General features: G+C 44.0%; 1 protein-coding gene across 5 annotated transcripts in view; it reads left to right on the top strand.

The window, feature by feature from the left end:
* The window catches only part of GOLGA7B (golgin A7 family member B), a 377,547-nt gene extending 372,247 nt beyond the window's left edge, over positions 1-5,300 (top strand). For all 5 annotated transcript variants that reach the window (XM_075348404.1, XM_075348405.1, XM_075348403.1 and 2 more), the window contains one exon: positions 827-5,300. In XM_075348404.1, the coding sequence (XP_075204519.1) occupies positions 827-940 (114 nt within the window). In that variant the 3' untranslated portion in view covers positions 941-5,300. The remainder of the gene's footprint in view (positions 1-826) is intronic.
* The last annotated feature ends 4,910 nt before the right edge of the window (positions 5,301-10,210 follow it).

Genomic DNA, 10,210 nt, shown 5'->3' on the forward strand with positions numbered 1-10,210 from the left:
CACTCACACATCAGAACTCACACAATAGAACATGCACACATCAGAACGCACACCTCAGAACGCACACCTCAGAACGCACACATCAGAACGCACACTCACACATCAGACCACAAACTCACACATTCGAACACACAGTCACGAAATTGCATATAGCGGTACAATCGTGCGTGCACACACTAACCACATCCAATGATACCGCGTTCTTCCAGCCATGTGATGATCCCGCAGGTCCTGGAAGGTCAACGCACAGCGCACAGTGTCGCAGGTCCTTACGCCGCTGAGAAGCAAGCAATATCACTGGATGTAGCGAGCATGTGGATGCGATCTGTAGTGTGATTGTGGTTGTGCATTCTCGTGTGTGTGTGTGTGTGTGTGTGTGTGTGTGTGTGCGTATTCTCATGTGTGTGTGTATGTGATCTACTACAGTATGTGGCTGCTGTTGCACGTGTGTGGGAAGAGCGGTGACGTCACCGCTACTTGCGCACGCGCAGTTCGTGCCCGCAAGCTGCAGTGATGTGTATGTCACTTCCACAGGTGCAGGTCGAACTGCGCCTGCGCAACTGACAGTGCCGCGGTGCATGCTGGACTAGTTTTACTGAAACTGGCGATTATGTATGTAGATGGATTGAGACTGTATTTTTATTATATTTTTTATGGGTTTAATAGGAAAAAATAATCAATTGCACCATTTTTTTACACTATTCCCCATAAATAATCTGATTGCTGTGTTGTTCGGGTCGATACAATTACAGGGAACAACAAAAATGTCCAAACAATTTTACATGAAAAGTCAATTTCATTATTTTTCTTAACTTCCACAACAAAGATTGAAATCTCCATCTACGAAGACCGATGCAGCAGCGGCAGCAGCAGCAGCAGTGGAAGCAGCAGCACTACCAGCAGTACCGGAGGTGGAGGAGGCGCCGGTCGTGCCCGATGACTGGCAGAGAGTCCCTGCGGGGACCTGTACTGCCGAGACGATGGCCTTTCCGAAATAAGAAGACTGAGATATCAGAGCACAAGGTTCTAGGCTGGATAGTCTAGAATTAGGAAGGAAACATTAACACCATAGTATTTTTTGCCATTGACTAATCTGAGCCATGAACAAAAATCATATAAACATATACCTGTTCCTTAAAAAAACATTATAAAAAATGGCTTCCAGGAGGATTTCTTTCTACAACCGGATCATGGAGTTACGAGATTTGATGATTGCTTCATTGTTAAGATGGTGATGGTGACAATAACGGTTATGATGATGGTATTGGTGATGATGACGGCAATAATGGTGATGATGATTAGACCAGTTGAAGGGATAGATGGGTCTAAAATATCAAAATATGGGGGCTACTGGGACAGTATAGATTGAGTAGGATAGGCCATCAATAACAGTTTGGACTGATTATCCATAGGATAGAAAACGTATTGTCACGGTCGCCATTATCTTGGGTGGACATATCATTGGTGCAACCTGTACAGCCGCACAGGGGCCCAAGAGGTCAGGGGCCCCATATTTAGCTCCAAATCAGTTGGGAATGGTGCATTTTGATGAATTATTGGACTGAAAAGGGCCCATATACTGTTCTTGCCTTGGGGGCCCTTTTCTATCTGTGCCCGCCAGTGCACCATGTAGTACGACCATCCTATTATTATAACAAATGATCACAGCCAACAAAACTACATCAGCTCCTATAGGCTTCATAACTGCCATTAATTACAATGAACATAATTGTTTTATATTTCCATAAACAGAAGGGGTTTACGAGATTACAAAAGAACCACACTGCCACTCTTGTCTACAGGCTACATCTGGTATTGCAACATGCACGTAAGTAGTGGTGAAATGCAATACTGGAAGCGGCCTGTGGATGAGGGTGGCGCTGTTTTTTTTCTAATGTCTTACTATCCCTTTAAGGTGCCGTTTAGTTTGGCTGAGATTGGCTTCCAGTAACATGACATTGAACCTCATCACATGGTTTTGCCTTAAGTTATCACTGTATAAAGCCGTCTTGTATATATCATACTTCATATTGATATTTGTAAATAATGTTTAATTTTGTACTAAATAATATAGTAGGGGCCGGTTGTATGATTGGGCGAAGCATTCGGGTAGAGTATAATGGACCTTTTGTGGGTAGCATTAATATTTTTTTAAACCAGTTTCGATGTAATTAACTTTTCGGAATAGCTTATAATTGCCTGCCAAATCCATCGACATTGCAACGCAGTTGGCTTAAAGGTTATATCCACTCATTAGCAATTTTTTCTTCTACAACGAAGCCTGCTTTTGGTCCTGATTGACTGGCTGCCATCTTTAACAGGTCCTTTCTTTGTGTTTGCATTGCTCCTTCTACTATCTTACGAGCTTGGAGCTAGCGAGAGACCAGGGTACCCTTGGGAACTGACCACTTTTAACCTGTCCATCCCATGCACCGAAATTTAGGGCTCATCCATCCAGGTCATGCTTGAGGCCTTAGTGCAGCTGACCTCTGCTAAACCCTGCTCGCCAGTCCCTTCCCGGCTGATGGCCATCACAGCCTGTCCTGTACATAGCTATAGAGTCTGTGTGTGAGTCTAATGCCACCACAAAACTCAGCTTGGCTCCCACTCTGCCTAATGGCACTCATCAGAACTAACCCCATTTTCAAGCTACACTAACACAGCCCCATAATGATAAGGCCCCCTCACAAATGACAAAATTGACCGATGAACCTTTTGTCGTGTTGTTTGTTGTTTTGCTCTTTTGTCAGAAACACCAACTCACATTACATCCAGCTGATTATGCAATGAAAAAACGCAACACAGTGTTTCGAAAAATAACAAACAATTAGGCTGAAACAATCATTTGTTTCACCAAACCGCTCAACTGTCATTCATTTTGGATGAAATCGTCCAGTTTGCCCAACTTTTGCCTAACTGGTCAGCGACCATTTGTTTTGGATGGAATCATCCAGTTTGGCTAACTTTTGCCTAACTGCTTGATGACCATTCATTTTGGATGGAGTCATCCAGTTTGGCCAACTTATCCCTAATTGGTCAATGACCATTTGTTTTGGATGGAATCGTCTAGTTTGACTAACTTTTGCCTAACTGGTCAAAGACCATTCATTTTGGATGGAATCGTCCAGTTTGCCCAACTTTTTCCTAACCGCTTGATTACCATTCATTTTGGATGGAGTCATCCAGTTTGGTTTACTTTTGTCTAACCACTCAATGACCATTGGTTTTGTATGGAATCATCCAGTTTCGCCAATTTTTTCCTAACTGTTCAACGACCATTCATTTTGGATGGAATCGTTCAGTTTGGCCAACCTTTGCCTAACTGCTCAATAACCATTCATTTTGGATGGAATTGTCCAGTTTGTCCAACTTTTGCCTAACAGGTCCATGACCATTCATTTTGTATAGAATCATCCAGTTTAGCCAACTTTTGTCTAACTGCGCGACGACCACTAATTTTGGATGAAATAATCCAGTTTGGCCAACTTTTGCTTAACCGTTCAACAACCATTCATTTTAGATGAAATCGTCCAGTTTGGCCAACTTTTGCCTAACCTCTCGATGACTATTTATTTTGGATGGAATAATCCAGTAATGCTAACTTTTGCCTAACTGCTCGATGACCATTCATTTTGGATGGAATCATCCAGTTTGGCCAACTTTTGCCTAACCGCTCAACAACCATTCATTTTGGATGAAATTATCTAGTTTGGCCAACTTTTGCCTAACCGCTCGATGACTATTCGTTTTGGATGGAATCATTCAATTTAACCAACTTTTACCTAATCGCTCAACGACCATTAGTTTTGGTTGGATTTAAGGGTGCTTTACACTTTGCGACATCGCTAGAATTTGCTAGCGATGTCGCGACCGATAGCACCCGCCTCCATCGGTTGCACGATATGTGGTGATCGCTGTTGTAGCGAACATTATCGCTACGGCACAGTCACACGCACATACCTGTGTAGCGACGTCACTGGAGACACCGAACAAACCCTCCTTCAAGGGGGAGGTGCGTTCGGCGTCATAGCAACGTCACTGCAGCGTCACTAAGCGGCCGGCCAATAGAAGCGGAGGGGCGGAGATTAGTGGGACGTAAACATCCCGCCCACCTCCTTCATTCCACATTGCCGGTGGAGGCAGGTAAGGAGATGTTCCTCGTTCCTGCGGTGTCACACATAGCGATGTGTGCTGCCGCAGAAGCGACGAACAACATCGTACCTGTCGCAGCAGTGATATTAAGGAAATGAGCGACGTGCCAACGAGCAACGATTTTTCACGTTTTTTGTGCTCGTTGATCGTCGCTCATTTGTGTTACACGCTGCGATGTCGGTAACAGCGCCGGATGTGCGTCACTACCGATGTGACCCCGACGATATATCGTTACCGATATCGCAGCGTGTAAAGCACCCTTTAGGCCAGTTTGACCAACTTTTGTCAAATCTGTAGGGGGGCAGTAATGAATTTGTAAGTCAACCTATGTCTTCTCTCTCTGCCAGCGCTTCCACATTTCAAGATCACACTCTCCAGCCCACTGCCTCTCCTGTTACAATGGGCCTCCAGTTCACATATTCTCTTCTGATAGACAGACCCCAGGCCAAACGCCACACGCTCATTACATAGCATATAAAGTATGAATCAAGAAGACGGTTGCTTATCCGAAAAGGGGGGGGCACATTTAGGTTTAACCCCTTTACAAATTTGACTTATTAATTGCAAAAAAAATAAAGCAACTTTGCAAAAAGTCTCCATCAACCATCCATTACCATTTTATACAGCGACCTATGAAGACTTCATTACCTACTGCCTGCGGGAGATTGGGGGAGGACACGGGGGCAAAAGTAAAAAGTTTACACCCCCATCCAAGTTGTATCTAATTTTTTTTGTAGTCTGTGACCATGGAGAGTCACCAAGCCTGCAAGAGAGCTGTACACACAAGATGGCGACATATTTTTAATAGAGACTATTTGGAAAAAATAATGCAGGCTGGATTGATTGTAAAGTTGGATATAGCCGATGTTATCGCCTGACCACATTACATGCTAATGTTGATGATTATATGTGTTTATCCTAATAGGAGGGTGATGTCTGTACTATTGATGCTTCCGTGTCTGTTTTTGGTACCTAAGGAGCTATTTATTGGTATTAATAGGAGGTAATATTTTATTATCTTGTGCTTCCATAAAAGTATTATCCGTTCTTTAGTAATATTAGATTTCATTTCATCCAGTGAACGAAATGTAACACATTGGATTACATGATGCATCGATATTAGAGAATACAATGAATTGCTGCTCTTCTATTAACCTAAATTTGTGTATTTTGGCTTCAAAATAATCTTCATAATTGGGTTCCATTAGATATCCAACAAAGAATCCAACAGTGAGCTCCTTTCGATAGAGTGGAGCTGAAATTTCATGTCATAAAACAGATCAGAGATCTTAGAAAAAGATAAAAACCATATATACTTGAGTATAAGCCGACCCGAGTATAAGCCGAGGCCCCTAATTCTATCGCAAAAAACTGGGAAAACCTATTGAGTATAAACCTAGGATTATAAGACGCATCCCAAATTTAGAGAAGAAAATTGGAAAAAATAATTTTTAATGTTAAAATGGGGGCCCGTCTTATAATAATAGTGTGTCTTATATTAGCTCAACAGGGCAGCGTGGTGGTGGTGGTACTGCAGCTCAGGAAGCTGGGTCGGCTCTGCTGCGGGCTTGGAGGACAAGGGTGTCCACGGCTCAGGTGACTCACGGAACGGAAGGTCGGCAATACTTTGGGCTTGGGGGTGTCGCGGCTCAGAATGATTGGCGATACTGGAGGCACAGGGGTATCGCGGCGGGCACCATTGAGCCTGCTGGTGCGTAGAGGAACCCATTGAGCCTGTCGGCAGGCTGCTGACTCCTTGAGCCTGCCAGCGGTTGACTTCAGGGGAATGGCTGCGGAAGCGACACCTACGCAGATTGAAATCTCAGCTTTCCAAGATCTCAATCTATACGCTGCTTCTGCAGCCATTTTCTTGAAGGCTATCATGTCAACTGCTTGTGGGCTCAGGAAGCCTCCAGGCCCAATGGCGCTCCTGACGCGACACCCCTGAGATCCCAGTATCGCCGATCCTTCTGAGCTGCAACATCCCCGAGCCGCAGTATCGACGACCCTCCGTCCTGTGACAATGTTGCACCGACTTGGTAAGCCATATCTGAATTGTAAGACACAGCTCCATTTTTCTCCCCATTTTTGGGGGAAATAAGTGTGTTTTCTAATCTGGAAGTGGGACCCTTATTCGAATATAAGCCAAGGGGGGCTTATTCAGCAGAAAAAAATGTGCTAAAAAGTTGGCTCATACATGAGCATACGGTAAGTTTTATAAACTGTCTGGTCATAACTCACCAACAATTGACATTTTGCAGTTTATTTTCTGCACCAAATCTGCAAGGGAGAACGTCAGGACAGGATCTGTTCAAGCGCGGGCTTGACACATGCGAAACTGCTGTCGTCCAAACGTTCCCCGCTCCACCTTCCCTGCATTTGGTGATCTTATGGAATTTAAATTAAGATTCATGGACACAAATGTTGAGTGCTGCTGCTTCAATTCTTTTTACTTTGGGCCACAATCTGCATCAAATATGCACCAAAAAACGCACTGCGCGCACACAGGCTAAGGGTTCAGACGTCAAGAGTGTACCGGAGAGGCAGCTCCTGCCGCTATCATAGACCTTTGGAGATGGGAGGCCTCAGCTAAGGTTGGTCAAGGCTTGCCCCAATTCCACATCCTCATACTTCTCACAAACAAAGCAATACTATGACTTTTCTTGCTTCTTTTCTCCAGAAGATTCTAGACTATTTCTAAAGACTATCCTTTGTATCCACCCCTAATATTCTTCCACCATCCACAAGTGAAATACTTACCAACAATCCTAAAATCATGATCATAAGTGGACTTTGTGGGCCATTTTTGGGTTGTCCTGGGGGCAGTGTGTACATTTCTCAAATTTTGAGCTTTTGGTAAGTATTAAAGGGACCCATGAAAAGTGTATCTTTCAGGTTACGCACCACGTGTGACTTTACGCCCAACAGTGGCTTACCCAATGAACTTCCATGATATTGCTTTGCATGTATTGTTTTGAGAAATGTTAAAATTATATTTCCATACCAAATATTGAGTAGACGTATAGGACAGATCCCGACTTGTATTGACCTCCTTCCCGATCACTGAGTTGTGCCGTATGATGTGAATGTTTCATGTTGCACTTACTGTACAGATTACCTCATTTATTCCTCAAGATGTAGAACGTTCTTCACTGGATGTACACAATTATTGAATTATTCAGACCGTGAGCAGATGGCAGAGCCACTTCCAAATGAACTTGAAACCACAGAAAATACAACTCCGGTCAACTGCCATATCCCAAAGGATTCCAGATCTTCCAAGTCTCTGCACATCGGACATCAAATATTCTTCATGATTCGTTGGGTAGTAGAATGAAGAAACCATTTCTTCCGTGGGTTATCTTGCATGCTTGGCCAGGAATGATGGAGCATGTAGTACGGTGATATTATATAATAGGATAAGGATCCTGTACATAGACATCCTGATGCCCTTTACGGAAAACATGTGTCCTTTTTGATGTACAGTATATGCTGTAAATCTTTGTGGTTTCATAAACAAATATATACTTTTCCAATGTGCATTCATTTTTTTGCCTATGTTCATGCCTTGCACTTGGCTACTACTTTGCTGGAATTTGGGACCCTACATGGGTATGGTCTTTGTATAGTCTTTTAGGCTACTTGCGCACGCTGCATCTTTTTGTTCACAAACTGCAGCCAAAACTGCACCTTGTCAGAGAGAGCCTGGAAATGTCACAAAAAACGCTTGTAGTTGTAGGTGCGTTTTTGCTGCGTTTTTGGTGCGTTTTCCATAACATGCGTTTTTGTGACAAATGTTGACAAAAACGCAGGAAGAATGAACATGCTGCATTTTTTTGTCTCAAACTTTTGACAAATAAAACGCTGACAAATAAACTGCAACGTGCGCATAGAAAATCTGACTTCTCATAGACTTTGCTGGGAAGTCAAATGTCAGAAAGTTCTGACAACAAAACTGCAGCCAAAAACGCAGCAAAAAAAGCAGTGTGCGCATGTAGCCTTAGGCTATGTGCCCAAGGGAGATCGCACCTGCGGATGTATCCGTAGGTACGGCCGCAGGTTTCCCGCAGCTGCCCGCCGGCATCCGCAGTTATTTTTAGCTGCGGGATTTCAGCTATATAGCTGCGGTAAACCTGCGGACTTTCATGCGAATTACCTGCGGATGTCCCGGCCTCTATCTCCATAGCAGAGGGCCCGGATTTCCACAGGTAATTCCGCAGGAATAATTGACAATGCAGTTACGTGCGGCTGCGGGGCATCCGCACCATGTTCTGCAGCCGCACTTTCCGCAGCGTGGACACAGCACTCCCCATGTCCCATAGGATAACATGGGGAGTGTCTGTACATGCTAAGCCCTGCAGATTTATCTGGAAAATCCAGAAAAATCCGCAGGTTTTCCGCGGCAAAATCCGCAGATGCAAGCTCCCGTGGGCACATGGCCTTAGGCTACTTGCGCACGCTGCAGTTTTTTCTGCACACAAACTGCACCCAAAATGCAACCAAAACTGCAACCAAAACTGCACCCAAAACTGCATCCAAACTGCAACCAAAACTGCACCTTGTCAGAGAGAGCCTGGAAATGTCCAAAAAAACGCTTGTAATGTAGGTGCGTTTTTGGTGCTTCTTTGGTGTGTTTTTGATGCATTTTTTGTGACAAAACTGCACCAAAAATGCATCAAAAATGCATGAAAAAGGCTATGTGCGCACGTTGCATAGTATCCATGCTGAAAATTCTGCAGTGATTTGGCAGTGCATGTGCGCTTCAAATCGCTGCAGAAACACTGCGTAATGGATGCACGGTGTCTGCAGAATAGATGCCGATTTCATGCGCTCGGGATGCTGCCCCCACCATAGACAGAGTGGGAGCAGCATCCAAAGCGTACAAAAGAAGTGACATGCTGCTTTTTTGAGCGCAGCGATTTGGAGCAAAATTTCAGTATGCAAATCGCTGAGCTCTCAAACGCAACGTGCGGATTGATTATGCACAATCTTCATAGATCGTGCTGGGGACGCAGGACTCATGCATTTATGCTGCAGTGCAATACACAGTGTAAACACATGAACTTACGCAACGTGCGCACATAGCCAAACGCGCCAATTTGACAGCATGCGTTTTTGATGTGGTTTTTGTGACAAATGTTGACAAAAACGCTAGAAGAATGAACATGCTGCATCTTTTTTTGTCACAAACTTTTGACAACAAAAACGCTGCCAAATAAACCGCAAGGTGCACACAGCAAATCTGACTTCTCATAGACTTTGCTGGGAAGTCAAATGTCAGAAAGTTCTGACAACAAAACCAGTTGTCTATTCAAAACATAAGCACAGGGGTGGAACGATTGCGGTTGCAGGGATCGCAACCATGACCAGGCCCGGGGGTGCAAGGCCCCAGTCCCTGCTTCAAGTGTATGTGTGTTTGAGGCTGCACATCCAGCTGAAATGCATCGTGGTGCAGATTCCCGTCTGGTCCCTGTACTGCAATATACAGTGCCTTGCAAAAGTATTCGGCCCCCTTGAATTTTTCAACCTTTTCCCACATTTCAGGCTTCAAACATAAAGATAAAAATGTTAATGTTATGGTGAAGAATCAACAACAAGTGGGACACAATTGTGAAGTTGAACGAAATGTATTGCTTATTTTAAACTTTTTAAAAAAAAAAAATAACTGAAAAGTGGGGCGTGCAATATTATTCATCCCCTTTACTTTCAGTGCAGCAAACTCACTCCAGACGTTCATTGAGGATCTTTGAATGATCCAATGTTGTCCTAAATGACTGATGATGATAAATATAATCCATCTGTGTGTTATCAAGTCTCCGTATAAATGCCCCTGCTCTGTGATAGTCTCAGTGTTCTGTTTAAAGCACAGATAACATCATGAAGACCAAGGAACACAACAGGCAGGTCCATGATACTGTTGTGGAGTGTTGTTGTCATGGTTTCACCTCCCCGTCCACATGGCTAGGGGGTGGAGCCTTCTCTTGGGCCCTGGATGCTTTAAATTCTGTCATCTCTGGTGAACGAGCGTCGGCTATAAGCTTAGCACTGCTTTGCCTGT

The sequence above is a fragment of the Anomaloglossus baeobatrachus genome, chromosome 5 (genome assembly GCF_048569485.1).
Source record: "Anomaloglossus baeobatrachus isolate aAnoBae1 chromosome 5, aAnoBae1.hap1, whole genome shotgun sequence".
In the NCBI taxonomy this organism is placed as follows: Eukaryota; Metazoa; Chordata; class Amphibia; order Anura; family Aromobatidae; genus Anomaloglossus; species Anomaloglossus baeobatrachus.